The sequence below is a fragment of the Ipomoea nil genome, unplaced genomic scaffold (genome assembly GCF_001879475.1).
Source record: "Ipomoea nil cultivar Tokyo-kokei standard unplaced genomic scaffold, Asagao_1.1 scaffold0188, whole genome shotgun sequence".
Lineage (NCBI taxonomy): Eukaryota > Viridiplantae > Streptophyta > Magnoliopsida > Solanales > Convolvulaceae > Ipomoea > Ipomoea nil.
Window position 1 is genome coordinate 718,904 of NW_017616616.1, and position 15,007 is coordinate 733,910.

The window sequence follows — 15,007 nt, forward strand, 5'->3', positions numbered from 1 at the left end:
AATTTGTCAACAATACCTAACATATACAATAATACACAACAAATTTGTATATACAATAAACCCCCACGTTTCGCATCCTTAATACTTGCTTTTATACTTAATTAATAATTCACAATTAACCTAATCCAATCTTAAAACCACTTTAGAGATGTCATCAAACCAAAACAATAAACAACAATAACAAATAATACACAATAAACAACAATAACAAATATACAATAATACACAATAGACAACAATAACAAATAAAAAAAAATTAAAATAAAATTAAAATATACAATAATCTAGTAAAGAATATCATATTTATTTGATTATTCTCTTTATTTTTATGTGTATCTTTATTATTTAAAATAAAATTTGTGTATATTTTTATGTGTAAAGAATATACAATTATTAATATTCTGGTTTTTAAAATAAAATAAAAAACCAGATCGAAAGTGTGTAAAATATTAATATACAGTAAAGAATATACAATTATTAATATATTTTTATGTGTATATTTTTATGTGTAAAATAAAATTCTGGTTTTTAATATTTTCAAAAAAAAAAAAAAATTAAAAACAGATCAAAAACTCACCTGCGTCGATTATTGGAGGCGGCGCCGGCGTTCGTAGCAGAGGCGGTGGTTGGCGTCGAGGCAGCAGCGGCGACCGGCGGTGGTTGGTGTGCGACCAGCAGCGGCGAGCGGCGGTGGTTGGCGTGCGAGGCAGCAGCGGTCGGCGTCGGTGCGAGGCAGCGGAGACCGGCGAGCGAGGAATGGAGGAGCGGCGATGGGCGATGAAGGGCGAGGAGTGGGTGATGGAGAGCGGCGAACGGCGGACGGCGGATTGGGCGGGCGGATTGAACGGTTAGGGTTGAACAATGAAGAACTGATCGATGGATTTGGGGGAGGAAGGGGATTAGAAAGCTTTTTCGCGTCCAAAGTACTCAACTTTGGACGCGAATTAAAGCCTCTTTTAATTATTCGCGTCCAAAGTTCGAAACTTTGGACGCGAATTTAGCCAGTATTTAATTATTCGCGTCCAAAGTGTGCAACTTTGGACGCGACTAATTTAAAAAAAAAAAATAGAGTGGCAATTTAATTACAAAATTGCCACCGCACTACACATTTGGCGCCCAAAGTTCAAACTTTGGACGCGAATTATTAGATTTTATTGATATTTTTTGTACTAGTGGTATGTAGTGCTGTTGTTGGTCATCAGGCCATCTCCAACCCATTACACCAAATTATGCACTAAATTTTACACTAAAAGGAATATTTCCAGTATATTCTTACACCAAATTTTATTCATCTCCAACCCATTACACCAAATTCTATTTCTACACTAAAATAATTTGTTTCCTCCTAAATTAAAAGTTTAATTTTTTACTTTAATTTTGTTATTATAAAATTTAATTTTTATTCAAATAATATTTTTATTCCACAATAATATTAACATATAACAACTATTACATTTAATTTTCAAAATTAACATATCGTTTCCATAAATGCTCAACGAGCAAACATATCGACGGCGTGGTCTTGGAGACCATTAATTCTACGTATATTTTGTTTAATTTCAAATGTATTTCAGTTTAATATTATGAAAATTATGTTTTATGTACTTTAATTTTTAATTAATATATATATAATATTTGGCTTGTTTTAATTGTCTTGATGAGATCTTTCAAATGATATAATTTATTTTTAATTATTCAAATTTTATGTTTATGTATTTAATAAAACATGTAAATTCATAAAATCAAAACAAGAATACAAAAGAAATTAATAAAAAAGACCAGGAACAAAAGTGGAATGCAATGACTTACACCATTTTGGCGTAAAGCTACAGTGCTGCACTATAGCTTCATGACAAAATGGCACCCAATTTGGCGCCTCATTGGAGACAATCCAGCGCCAAATTGGGCGCCATTTTGGCGTTGGTGGCCAAAATGGCGTGCGGTTGGAGTTGGCCTCAACTAGTCAAACTGCTGCCACTGTAATAAGTTATTGTCACAAATACCTTTAATTAATTAATAATTAAATATAAAAAAATAAAACATTGATTTTACAATTCAGGTAATGTTACATCTCTTAAAAATGTCTCGTACAGATATTAATTAAGGATGCATGCCCCATAAAGATATTAATTAAGGTAAGAGTTCGAGAATGACGTAATATCCAATCAACACGGGTAAAGAAAGGATGGTACCAATGATAATCCTGCACAAGTTAAAACAAAGAAAAATATACATTAAAATCTAATTCACCACATGTATACTATTTTATTATAAATTTTGAAATAAAAATTAAATATTTTTATTTAATGACAAATCTTACGCTGTGCTGAGAACGTCGGCATGCAGTCCATATTCTTTGGCGTAAATAAATGTCGTCACAGCTTGCGGTAACGCAGACTGTACATGCACACACATATATATAGAAGAATATCAATCATATTAATTAATAACAAAAATTTTGGGCCGAAAAATGTATTCTATTTTTGACTGAATTAATATTATGTTGTTGTCTATTAATTACCTGGACTATAACTATTTTCAAAACATCACTGTGTAGACGTAACAATCCGGCACCTATCGCCGAGGTAGCCGGTCCTATTAGGAACCGGAGAACTAAACCGTACACGGTTAAAGTCCAACCGCAAGATATTATCCTGTCTTGCAACGCCATGAAAAGCCCTATAAAACATGCAAAATTTTTTTAAAGATTATTAATGGGGGAAAAAGCAGCTAATTAACAACATTGGTGAACAGGTTGGCAATGACAGTAAATATATTCTTCTTTTTTTTTTTTTTTTTTTTTTTGGTTAATGTTAGAAATCTATCGTCATTATCTGCGAGTATGTGAAGAATTAACATTTTATATAAATCACACTACAAAGACCTGAGAGTATGTGTGAAGAATTAATATTCTATATAAATCACACTACAAAGACTGACATATTTAGTAGGGAGAATCGAATCTTTTACTGACCATTCAATGGTATGCACGTAATAAACACTAACTTAATAAAAAAAATAAAAGAATTAATTCCACCAGAGGTCCTTTGTCTTTGGTAGCAATTCCAAATTTAGTCCCAGACTATCATTTTTACCATATCCCTAGACTATTGATTTTTAGTAAAGTCCTAAACCAATTCAACCAGTAACCAGTTGAAACCATAAAAATAACAAAAGAAAAATATGAAGAGACAAAAATACCCTTACTAAAAATAAAAAAAGTCATGAAAATGACTAAAAGTGTCCAAAAAACAATAATCTATGGATTTTAAATGACAAAAATGACAAAAACGATAGTCTGGGACTAAATTTGAAATTTCCAGCAAAGACAATGAACTTCTGGTGAAATTAATTGAAAATAAAACTTAAATTACCTATAGTTGACCGGTGGTCTGTCTCGAATTTGAAATGTTACAATTACCCAGCTAATAGGTTAACCAAGAAGGAATATATTCTTGATTTGATAAAGTCTTGAAGAAGTTAATTAACAGATATTCCCCGGTCAAGGGCACAAAACAAGGAGTACATATACGCAGAAAATGGAAACCTAGTAAATCTGTCACAACTGAAACATTATTGGTATGATGTGATTAATTACCTGTACTGAACATGGCAACACCACTGCCTGCCTTTGCCATGATCATGATTGAGTCATCTACAATGCTAGGCATAGTCAAATGCCACCTGACATTAAAATTCAACAATTTAATCACATCAAAATGTATACATAAAAAAAAAAAATTGAAGTATCAATATAATTATTACCAGTATCATTTATACAGAGTATTATATATATATATATATATATATATATATATATATTTTAAGTTATATGGGTATTGAATAACATCAGATTCACAAATAAAATAAAATTGATCAGCATCAAGAGATCGAGAATACCTATTTGCTATGAGGGCCCAAATCAGACCAAGAAAACATGCATAAGTATTAGGGTTCTTGGAAAGTTTGAGACAAACAGCTTTCATCATCGCCGTGTACGACGGCCCAATATTAGTCGGAGCCGCCGGCGTTTCGGCGGCGGTGGCGGTGGCGGTGGTTTCAGTTTCACCACCCTCCGCATTTCCCTCGAGATCTCTCTCAATCTCCGGCCGCGCATTATCCGCCGCGGCCGAAATCTGCCCCAACCGCGTCCGCCGGAACTCGAGCCCGAAAAGCAGCAGCGTGAACCACAGCAACGCCTGAATCGCCGCCGCCTGGAGGACGAGGTCGTAGCCCAGCTTGCCGTACATGGCCTGCATGAGCGGCACGCCGACGACGAGGGTGTTGTTGAGGGTGGACAAGGAGAAAGTGGTAATTGACCAATCTAACCCTCCGTTCTTGACAAAATTGGCCCATATCACCAGCGCCACCACCACCATTGCCTTGGCCACCACATCGGAGGCGACGAACAGATAGTTCATGGTGTAGGGGTCGACTTGGGCCATGAAATGGAAGTTGAAGAAAGGGAGGACGAAGAAACAGTTTAAGCGGTTAATGGCGTCGCAGTGGTCGGGTTTAAACATGTGCCACCACCGAATTGAGCCGTAACCTAAGATCATCGCTACGTAGAGCGGCGCCATGGCCACCACCACCTTGTATATGTCGTCCCACCCTATCATTTTTTTTTTGGTTTTTTTTTTTTTTTTTTTTAATAATACTAATAATAATAATAATTTTGCTGTAATCGTAGGTTGTTGTGTGGGTGGGTGAATGAGGATGGTTATATACTGTTACGCCACTCGAGTTTATTGACTTTTAATTATATTTTAATTGTGTAGTTATATATAGGGTTTTAAGTTTTAACACCTTTCTCCTGTTTTCCAGTGCCGTTTTCGGAAGCAGACAACCTTAGTGGCATTCTCAAACCTAAGAAACTTCTAACTAATATGGTATTATGGATTGATGGTATTTTTATTTATTTATTAATCAAATCACCCGGTCCGGAAAGAAATAAGGTTTATGTACCACTGCATAGGCATTGAAATTTTGATAAAATTATTTTTTTTAAATTAAAATATTTGAATATAATTTGGATAACATTGATATTATCTAATTTGTTTAATTAGATAATATCAAAAAAAAATTAAAATTTTAAACCTGTCAAACAAGTTTTCTTATCCTACATACAACTCCAACTATTTGAACCTGTCTTTGCTATCCTCAATAAATATTATGAGACAAATGAACGAGGACGCCTTGGGCATCCCCACTGTGCATTGGGAAGCTAGCAAATGATGAGTTTCCTAGACCCTAAATTCACCCTTCCTTTTTTTTTTTTTAATCTAAAAACATATTGCCTTCTAAATTGATGAAGTAGAATGCTTTTATTGACTTGATATGACACATGTAATCCAATCCCTTTCCTAGCTTTGATGAATGACGAAGGCGGATTATTATTGGTTCAAACAAACAAACATATAGAAGTTTGGAAGAAGAAGCCTTCTCTATATGAGTTTCGTATCGTATACGAACATATAGTATGAGGATTATTATTGGTTCAAACAAACAAACATATACGTATGAGTAATTATTTCCTTTACTAATACTATTTTCATGAATAAAAAAAATTACTCTGTAGCAAATAATTATTCTAAAAAAATGATATAGAAAACTTGTTGGTCATTTGACTTAACTTTTCTAGAAGACTAGAGAAGAAATCCTTTACTTGAACGGCGTTCTTCATTTAGCAAGATCCATATAAGCCGCTTCTATATGGAGTCAAACTTGAAATATTGTGGTTAATTACTTCTCCTGCCCCCTCCCCCCTCCCCTTTTTTTTTAATTCATATATTAGAACTTTGTTAATATTTGAATTGAAATTATTAATTTGTCCATATAGTTATATTGTTTAATACCTTATTGAGTTAATTTCCAAAATGGTCATCTGACTATGACCTTTTCTCAAATTGGTTTCTTGACTTTTAATTGCACCTAAAGTGATCCTCCGACTATTGAATTTTAAGTCAAAATGGTCCTCTGTTAATTTTGGTGTTAAGTGGGTGTGAAAATGATGAGTAAAACTGGTAATTCAGAATTTTCACTATAGTCAGATGACTACTTTGAGTGCAATTAAAAGTCAAAGGACCAATTTGAGAAAATGCCATAGTCGAATGACCATTTTAGGAATTTTTTCTTTATAGTTCAAACATGATTTTGTACTCAATTAGATTAAAAGGGGTTGATCTTGTACTTATTTTCATTTTTTAAATAAACAATTTTTTTACTTTAATTGTTAGCAAGAAAATTATTTTTTGTAAAATAACTTAGAATAATAATTTTGATTATTAGCCTAGTACTTATATATAGTTGTACAAACTAAAAAAATTATTCATTATTAATAAATTATCATTTTCATTATTCCATGCAATTTATATGGTAATTTTATGCTAATTAACTAATAATTATTATGGTAATTAATTGCACAGATATTGTTGTGAATATTGCTTCCTGTGGAATATCATCTTTGCTCCTACCTGGAGGCAGGATAGCGCATTCCATATTTGCTATACCACTCTTTTTGAACGAAGATTCCACGTGCAATATATCGCAAGGCATTGGCCTTGCTGAGTTTATAATAATGAGCAAATTGATAATATGAGATGAAGCACTAATGGCGCACAAACACTGTTTTGAGGCTTTGGACAAAACCATGAGGACTCTATTGAGGTTCACCATACTGGGTAGTGCTGAAAAGACTTTTGGTGGAAAGACAATAGTTTTGGGCTGCAATTTTAGACATATCCTACTTGTTATTCCGAAAGAAACAAGACCAGTAGTTGTCGGAGCAACTTATAATTCTTCATACATGTGGACAAATTGCAAGGTATTAAGGCTCACAAAGAACTTGAGACTATGGACCTTAGCTTCAGAGGAAGATACACAGACGGTTGATTGGTTTTCAAAATGGATTGCAGACATCGGAAATGAGATTGCAGGGGTTGTAAACGGCGGTTCATTTGAGAACGATATTCTGGCACGTTTTTTGTTGAAGTGTGGACACGATCGCATAGCAACTATAGTGGAAAGCACATTCCCAAGCTCGAGATATAACATGCTTGATGAATCATAACTAGAGGGCCGAGCGATCCTCTCGCTAACTTTAGATGTCGTTGATCAAATTAACCAATACATATGCGACATGAATGCTGCAGAAGGACAAACATATTTAAGTTGTGACTCTTTGTGTATGGCATAATCAGACAATGAAAATCTATCAGAAGTACACACTTCTAAATTCTTAAATAGTTCTAGATTGTCGGGTCTTCCTGATGATTCATTGACATTAAAGGTCGGTGCACCTATTATGTTATTGCGGAACATAGTCCACTCTCTTGGTATTTGTAACGGGACGCGGCTCATCATCACAAGATTGACAGATCACATTGTTGAAGCAAGAATAGTTAATGAGACACATGAAGAAACCAAAGTTCTTATCCCCCAATTGTCTCTCATTTTTCTGATATGAGATTGCCCTTCAAGTTCCAGCGTAAACAATTCTCGTTGATGCTTACATATGGCATGACTATCAACAAAAGCCAATGTCAAACACTAAATCACGTTGGGTTATTGCTAAAAAAACCGGTCTTTAATCACGGACAATTGTACGTAACTTTCTCCCGAGTCACCCATTCTAATGGCCTAAAGGTGTTAGCTCTAGACGAGGATGGAAAAGATTGTGTTGCGACTACCAATTTCGTCTACAAAGAGGTTTTCAATAATGTGTAAATACAATCGTTGATATTATTTTTTTTTTTTTTTCAAAATGACAAAATTGCTATATATCTAGACAAAAATATATTCTCTATGCAAATGAATTAGGATAACAATTGATTACTATAACTAAGTTGCTAGAGAACAAGCACATTTGTCTAATTTATAAAAATCTTAAATAATGATATATAAAATGCATCAACAAACATAAACGATCCAGACCATATCTTCCCAAATATAATAACGAGATAGTTTTTGTAGTTGATAGATAGTTTTTGTAGTTGATAAGTTCTCACAATAATTTATTTTAGAACTTCGTTAATATTTGAATTAAATTATTAAATTGTCCATATAGTATTGTTGTTTCATAATATTTTTATACCTTATTCAAATATAATAATAATGAGATAGTTTGTAGTTGATAAGTTCTCACAATTGTAACAGGGCGTTTGGTTGGAAGGAGGGAATTACGTGGGAAAAGAATTGCAATTTCATGGAGATGAATTACTAGGAATAAAGTGGGAATTTAAATTCCAGTGTTTGGTTTATAGGAATAAAATTACTGGAAATTTTAATTCCAATATTTGGTATACATAGGAATTGAAAGGGCATTGTTGTTGTGAGGCATCAATTTTAGGTTAAAAAATGTGAGGGTAAAGGAATTGCAATTCCTTTCAACCAAAGTAAGGAATTTAGTGGCCTTTGAAATTAGGTGGGAATGTAATTTAAATTCTCTCCAACCAAACGCAATGTAAGGAGGTAGAAAGCCCCTAGTAAGGATTGAACTCACGACCTTTTGCTTACGAAGCAAACGCACTACCACTATGCTATAGAGGCCAAGTGATCAAAAATGATTTATTATCCTTTTAAAAGAATAACGGTGAAATAAGCAGTCAAACTTTTTATTAGAAAAATGCAATTTGTCTATTAAATTTCAAAAAATTTTAAATTAATAAATCATTAAACTTGAAAAAGAAAAAAAAAGGAGGCAAATTACCCCCTTGTTAATTACCCGTAATCAAGTTGTGGACATGATGGCCAAACTTGCGTGCATGCCATAGGGAAGATAGATGGATGGGGTTGTCTTTGCTATCTTCAACAAATATTACGTAGACAAATGAACGATGACGCCTTGGGCATCTCCAATGTGCAATCATTATTGTGTGGACTATGGTCTACACAAATTGTATGGACCATATTTTGTATACTGTAAAATAATGTATATTATATTTAGGAAATATACATTATTTTTATACTGAGTGTATATTATATTATATAATGTACATTCAATACAAAAATAATATACATTTAGTATATTAAAAATGTACATTTTATTATAATCTACGTAACATTGTGTGGACCATGGTCCATACAATAATTTGCCTCCAATTTGCGTTGGGAGGCTAGCAAATGATAGGTTCCTTAGACCCTAAGTTCACCCCTCCTTTTTTGATTTAAAAACATATTGCCTTCTAAATTGATGAAGTGATATGACACGTGTAATCCAATCCCTTTCCTAGCTTTGATGAATGACGAAGTAGGATTATTATTGGTTCAAACAAACAAACATATAGAAGTTTGGAAGAAGAAGCCTTCTCTATATGAGTTTCGTATACGAACATATACGTATGAGGATTATTATTGGTTGTCACAAATGTCAAATAGGTCCATTACTACTGCAAAGTGTTCAATTCTCACCATGAACTAAATTAAGTGTCAAATAGATATATTTACTAGCTAAATTTGTTCAATTGACCTTTTTTTACAGGTTACCAACACGTTGCCTATTAATTAATAAAATAAATAATTAAAAAAATTAAACAAAAAAAAATTAAACAAGAAAACATTAAAAAAAAAAAAAAGAGAACAACCACCGGCTGTCCTCGCCAGACAGCCGGGTGGCTGTTCTCTCTCTCTTTTTTTTTTTTTTTTTTTTTTTTTTTAAATTTTAATTTTAATTTTTTAATTAATTTTTTTTTTGAAAAATTTTAATTATTTATTTTAATAATTAAATAGACAACTTGTTGGTAACCTGTAAAAAAAGCCAATTGAATGAATTTAGCTGGTAGATAGACTTATTTGACACTTAATTTAATTCATGGTGGGAATTGAACACTTCGTAGTAGTTGATGGGCCTATTTGTTGACATTGTGCCTTATTGGTTCAAACAAACAAACATATACGTATGAGTAATTATTCCTTTACTAATACTCTTTTCATGAATAAAAAAAATTACTCCGTAGTAAATAATTATTTTAAAAATATGATATAGAAAACTTGTTGGTCATCTGACTGAACTTTTCTAGGAGATTAGAGAAGAAATCTTTTGCTTGAACGGCATTTTTCATTTAGCAGGGTCCATATAGGCCGCTTCCACATGGAGACAAACTTGAAACTTTGTGGTTAATTACTCCCCCTGCCCTCTCCCTCTACTTTAAAAAAAAAAAAAAATTATATTTTAGAACTTTGTTAATATTTGAATTGAAATTATTAATTTGTTCATATAGTTATATTGTTTAATACCTTATTGAGGTAATTCCCAAAATGGTCATATGACTATGACCTTTTCTCAAATTGGTTCCTTGACTTTTAATTACACCCAAAGTGGTCTTCCGACTATTGAATTTTAAGTCAAAATGGTCCTCTGTTAGTTTTGGTGTTAGGCTTCAATAGTCAGAGGACTACTATAATGTGATAGATAGTGTAGTCACTGGGTTGGTAGAAGCCTCTAAACAATTAAAAATAATTTATTTTAGTTTTACACTTACTATGCTCACTACTCCACTTCCCTAATTGGATTCCCTTGGTCAAGTCCACTGTCCATCTCTTACTTTAATTATTCTTTGGACTTGGCTTCTAGGGCCCATCAATTTGAAAAAGGGTTAGCTATCATATTTGTATTAGTTTAAATTTTGTTATGAATTATTATGAATTTCAATTTGTATATTAATTTAATAATTTTCAAACTTTGTTAATATTTGAATTGAAATTATTAATTTGTCCATATACTAATATTATATTGTTTTATAATATTTTTAATACCTTATTCAAGTATAATAATGAAGTAGTTTGTAGTCGATAAGTTGTTAAAAGCCTCTAGTGAGGATTGAACTCACGATCTTTTGCTTACGAAGCAAATACACTATCACTATACTATAGAGGCTAGATTATTAACAATAATTTATTTTATTTTTAAAAAATAAGAATAAAATAAACACTCAAATTTTTTATTAGAACAATGCAATTTGTCAATTGAATTCCAAAAAAAAAAAAAAAAAACTTTAAATTAATAAATCATTAAACTTGAAAAGAAAAAAAAAGGCAAATTACCCCACATTACCCGTAATCAAGTGGTGGTGAAGAATTTTATTATGAATTATAATTTGTATATTATATTTATTTTAGAACTTTGTTAATATTTGATTTGAAATTATTAATTTGTCCAATATAGTTATATTCATACCCGGCCTCATTAATTTTGTCAACAAAAAGCTCCTTGTTCCAACACTATTTTACTTATATTATTATTGCTAGTGCTGTATGTAGTGCTGTTGTTGGTCATCAACTAGTCAACTGCTATCACTGTAATAAGCTATTGTCACAAATACCTTTAATTAATAATTAAATATAAATAAAAAAAAACATTGATTTTACAATCCAGGTAATGTTGCATCTCTTAAAAATTTCTCATACAAATATTAATTAAGGATGTCCCATAAAGATATTAATTAAGGTAAGAGTTCGAGAATGACGTAATATCCAATCATCACGGGTAAAGAAAGGATGGTCCCAATGATAATTCTGCACAAGTTAAAACAAAGAAAAATATACATTAAAATCTAATTCACCACATGTATACTATTTTATTATAAATTTTGAAATAAAAATTAAATATTTTTATTTAATGACAAATCTTACGCTGTGCTGAGAACGTCGGCATGCAGTCCATATTCTTTGGCGAAAATAAATGTCGTCACAGCTTGTGGTAATGCAGACTGTACATGCACACATATATATAGAAGAATATCAATCATATTAATTAATAACAAAAATTTTGGCCCTAAAAATGTATTCTATTTTTGACTGAATTAATATTATGTTGTTGTCTATCAATTACCTGGACTATAACTATTTTCAAAACATCACCGTGTAGACGTAACAATATGGCACCGATCGCCGAGGTAGCCGGTCCTATTAGGAACCGGAGAACTAAACCGTACACGGTTAAAGTCCAACCGCAAGATATTATCCTGTCTTGCAACGCCATAAAGAGCCCTATAAAACATGCAATTTTTTTTTATAGATTATAAATAGGGGAAAAAGCAGCTAATTAACAATATTGGTGAACAGGTTGGCAATGACAGGAAATATATTCTTCTTCTTCTTTTTTTTTTTTTTTTTTTTTTTTTTTTTTTGGTTAATGTTAGAAATCTATGTCATTATCTGCGAGTATGTGAAGAATTAACATTTTATATAAATCACACTACAAAGATATGAGAGTATGTGAAGAATTAACATTTTATATAAATCACACTACAAAGACGAACATATTTAGAAGGGAGAATCGAATCTTTTACTGATCACTCAATGGTATGCACTGAATAAATACTAACTTAATAAAAAAATAAAAGAATTAATTCCACAGAGGTCTTTTGTCTTTGGTAGCAATTCTAAATTTAGTTCCAGACTATCATTTTTGCCATTTCACATCCCTAGACTACTATTTTTTTTGACACTTTTAGTCATTTTCATGACTTTTTCTATTTTTAGTAATAATATTTTTCAACCGATTTTTAGTAAAGTCCTAAACCAATTAAACCAATAACCAGTTCGAAACCATTAAAATAACAAAAGAAAAATATGAAGAGACAAAAGTGCCCTTACTAAAAAATAGAAAAAGTCATGAAAGTGTCCAAAAAATAATAATCTTTAGGGATTTTAAATGGCAAAAACGATAGCCATTGAACCTCTGGTGGAATTAATTCAAAATAAAAATTAAATTGCTTATATTTGACCGGTGGTCAGTCTCAAATTTGAAATGTTACAATTACCCAGCTAATAGGTTAACCAAGAAGGAATATATTCTTGATTTGATAAAATCTTGAAGAAGTTAATTAACAGATATTCCCCGGTCAAGGGGCACAAAACAAGGAGTAGACATACGCAGAAAATGGAAACCTAGTAAATCTGTCACAACTGAAACATTATTGGTATGATGTGATTAATTACCTGTACTGAACATGGCAATTCCACTGCCTCCCTTTGCCATGATCATGATTGAGTCATCTATAATGCTAGGCATAGTAAAATGCCACCTGACATTAAAATTCAACAATTTAATCACATCACAATGTATACATAATTTTTTTTTAAGTATCAATATAATTAATACCAATATCTTTTATACCGAGTATAATATATATATATATATATATTTTAAATTATATAGGTATTGATCAGCATCGGATTCACCAAACAAAATAAAATTAATCAGCATCGAGAGATCGAGAATACCCTTTTGTTATGATGGCCCAAATCAGACCAAGAAAACATGCATAAGTATTAGGGTTCTTGGCAAGTCGGAGACAAACAGATTTCATCATCGCCGTGTACGACGGCCCAATATTGGTCGGAGCCGCCGGGGTTTCACCGGCGGCGGCGGCCTCCTTCGGATTTCCCTCGAGATCTGTCCCCATCTCCGGCCGCGCATTATCCGCGGCGGCCGAAATCTGCCCCAACCGCGTCCGCCGGAACTCCAGCCCAAACAGCAGCATCGTGAGCCACAGCAACGCCTGCATCGCCGCCGCCTGGAGGACGAGGTCGTAGCCCAGCCTCCCGTACATGGCCTGCATGAGCGGCACGCCGACGACGAGGGTGTTGTTGAGGGTGGACAAGGAGAAGGTGGTAATTGACCAATCTAACCCTCCGTTCTTGACAAAATTGGCCCATATCACCAGCGCCACCACCACCATCGCCTTGGCCACCACATCGGAGGCGACGAACAGATAGTTCATGGTGTAGGGGTCGACTTGGGCTATGAAATGGAAGGTGAAGAAAGGGAGGATGAAGAAACAGTTGAAGCGGTTAATGGCGTCGCAGTGGTCGGGTTTAAACATGTGCCACCACCGAATTGAACCGTAACCTAAGATCATCGCTACGTAGAGCGGCGCCATGGCCACCACCACCTTGTATATGTCGCCCCACCCTATCATTTTTATTTTTTTTTGTTTTATTTCTTTAATAATAATAATAATTTTTCTGTAATCGTAGGTTGTTGTGTGGGTGAGTGAATGAATGAAGGATGGTTATAAATACTGTTACGCCACCCGACTTTTTTGACTTTTAATTTTATTTTAATTATATATATTGGCCGGGTTTTAAGTTTTAACACCTTCCTCCTGTTTTCCAGTGCCGTTTTCGGAAGCAGACAACCATAGTGCCATTCTCAAACCTAGGGAAACTAAGCTAGAAAGGTCTAACTAATTAATATGGTATTATGGATGGTATTTTTATGATTTTTTTTTTAATTTATTAATCAAATCGCCCGGTCCGGAAAGAAATAAGGTTTATGTACCACGGCGTTGGCATTGAAATTTTGATAAAAATAATTTTTTTAAATTAAAGTATTTGAATATATTTTGGATAACATCGATATTATTTAATTTATCTAATTTGTTTAATTAGATAATATCAAAAGAGTTTGAAATTTTGAACTTGTCAAACAAATTATCTTATCATACAACTCCAACTACGTACACACCAAACTACAATTAGGCCACTGAACTCAAAAATGTTACAATTGAGTCCTTGAACAAACCTAAAATGACTTGTTTATTACCTGTTATTAGAGTTTAGTATGACATTCCCGCCTCAAGGAGAGCAATATAGGTGCCAATTGAGTACAAGGTGCTTGACTACTAATAATTAACTTAATAGAGAAAATTTCAATTTTGGTCACACGACTATAAGGGCTTTGTTAATTAACAAAGCCCCTATAGTTGTATGACCACAATTGAAATTTTCTCTAACAAAGCCCCTATAGTCGTGTGAACAAAATTGAAATTTTCTCTAACTTAATACTATTATTAAACACTAAATTATAAATAATTTTAGTTAGCTCCCACTAATCTAACTAGACACAAAATTTATGGGATGAACGAAATAGTATTTATTAAAATTTTTGTAAATTAGACACCTGTGGACAAGGAAATTAATTAGACATCCACCTAAAGATTGGAGGCCCTAATTGTGTTCTCAAATTAAATGCCTACATGCTACCAATTATATATAGTGCTAC

At 32.9% G+C, this 15,007-nt stretch overlaps 3 protein-coding genes and 2 non-coding genes across 6 annotated transcripts; 1 reads left to right on the plus strand and 4 right to left on the minus strand.

The window, feature by feature from the left end:
* Positions 1 to 2,009: 2,009 nt before the first annotated feature.
* LOC109180670 (auxin efflux carrier component 5-like) lies at positions 2,010 to 4,653 on the minus strand. Its single transcript, XM_019330358.1, has 5 exons — positions 3,901 to 4,653; positions 3,599 to 3,684; positions 2,522 to 2,679; positions 2,321 to 2,397; positions 2,010 to 2,203 (listed from the first exon to the last, which is right to left on the minus strand). Exons 1-5 carry the CDS (start codon positions 4,617 to 4,619, stop codon positions 2,131 to 2,133), a joined length of 1,113 nt encoding a protein of 370 aa, XP_019185903.1. The 5' UTR covers positions 4,620 to 4,653; the 3' UTR covers positions 2,010 to 2,130.
* LOC109180621 (auxin efflux carrier component 5-like) lies at positions 2,129 to 13,987 on the minus strand. 2 transcript variants are annotated; one of them, XM_019330322.1, is made up of 6 exons: positions 13,225 to 13,987; positions 12,940 to 13,025; positions 11,828 to 11,985; positions 11,629 to 11,705; positions 11,421 to 11,511; positions 2,129 to 2,183 (listed from the first exon to the last, which is right to left on the minus strand). In XM_019330322.1, the coding sequence occupies exons 1-5, from the start codon at positions 13,920 to 13,922 to the stop codon at positions 11,439 to 11,441; spliced, it is 1,092 nt and encodes a 363-aa protein (XP_019185867.1). In that variant the 5' UTR covers positions 13,923 to 13,987; the 3' UTR covers positions 2,129 to 2,183; positions 11,421 to 11,438. The 2 variants fall into 2 exon arrangements, with proteins under 2 accessions (XP_019185867.1, XP_019185859.1); XM_019330314.1 differs by lacking the exon at positions 2,129 to 2,183 and having other exon boundaries at positions 11,359 to 11,511.
* LOC109186228 lies at positions 6,611 to 7,069 on the plus strand. Its single transcript, XM_019336155.1, has one exon. It carries the CDS (start codon positions 6,611 to 6,613, stop codon positions 7,067 to 7,069), a length of 459 nt encoding a protein of 152 aa, XP_019191700.1.
* Positions 8,476 to 8,547, minus strand: TRNAT-CGU. The gene has a single exon. It is a non-coding gene; the product is annotated as a tRNA-Thr (tRNA).
* On the minus strand, positions 10,802 to 10,873 carry TRNAT-CGU. The gene has a single exon. It is a non-coding gene; the product is annotated as a tRNA-Thr (tRNA).
* Positions 13,988 to 15,007: the final 1,020 nt, after the last annotated feature.

What these genes read in the sequence shown, in the direction of transcription:
- LOC109180670 (XM_019330358.1), bottom strand. Translation starts at nt 4,619, where the DNA reads ATGATAGGGTGGGACGACATATACAAGGTGGTGGTGGCCATGGCGCCG. An exon ending in TGGGCCCTCATAGCAAATAG is followed by an intron (nt 3,685 to 3,900) that starts GTATTCTCGATC and finishes TTTTAATGTCAG; the next exon opens with GTGGCATTTGACTATGCCTA. An exon ending in GCCGACGTTCTCAGCACAGC is followed by an intron (nt 2,204 to 2,320) that starts GTAAGATTTGTC and finishes TAACTTGTGCAG; the next exon opens with GATTATCATTGGTACCATCC.
- LOC109186228 (XM_019336155.1), top strand. Translation starts at nt 6,611, where the DNA reads ATGGCGCACAAACACTGTTTTGAGGCTTTGGACAAAACCATGAGGACT.
- LOC109180621 (XM_019330322.1), bottom strand. Translation starts at nt 13,922, where the DNA reads ATGATAGGGTGGGGCGACATATACAAGGTGGTGGTGGCCATGGCGCCG. An exon ending in TGGGCCATCATAACAAAAGG is followed by an intron (nt 13,026 to 13,224) that starts GTATTCTCGATC and finishes TTTTAATGTCAG; the next exon opens with GTGGCATTTTACTATGCCTA. An exon ending in GCCGACGTTCTCAGCACAGC is followed by an intron (nt 11,512 to 11,628) that starts GTAAGATTTGTC and finishes TAACTTGTGCAG; the next exon opens with AATTATCATTGGGACCATCC.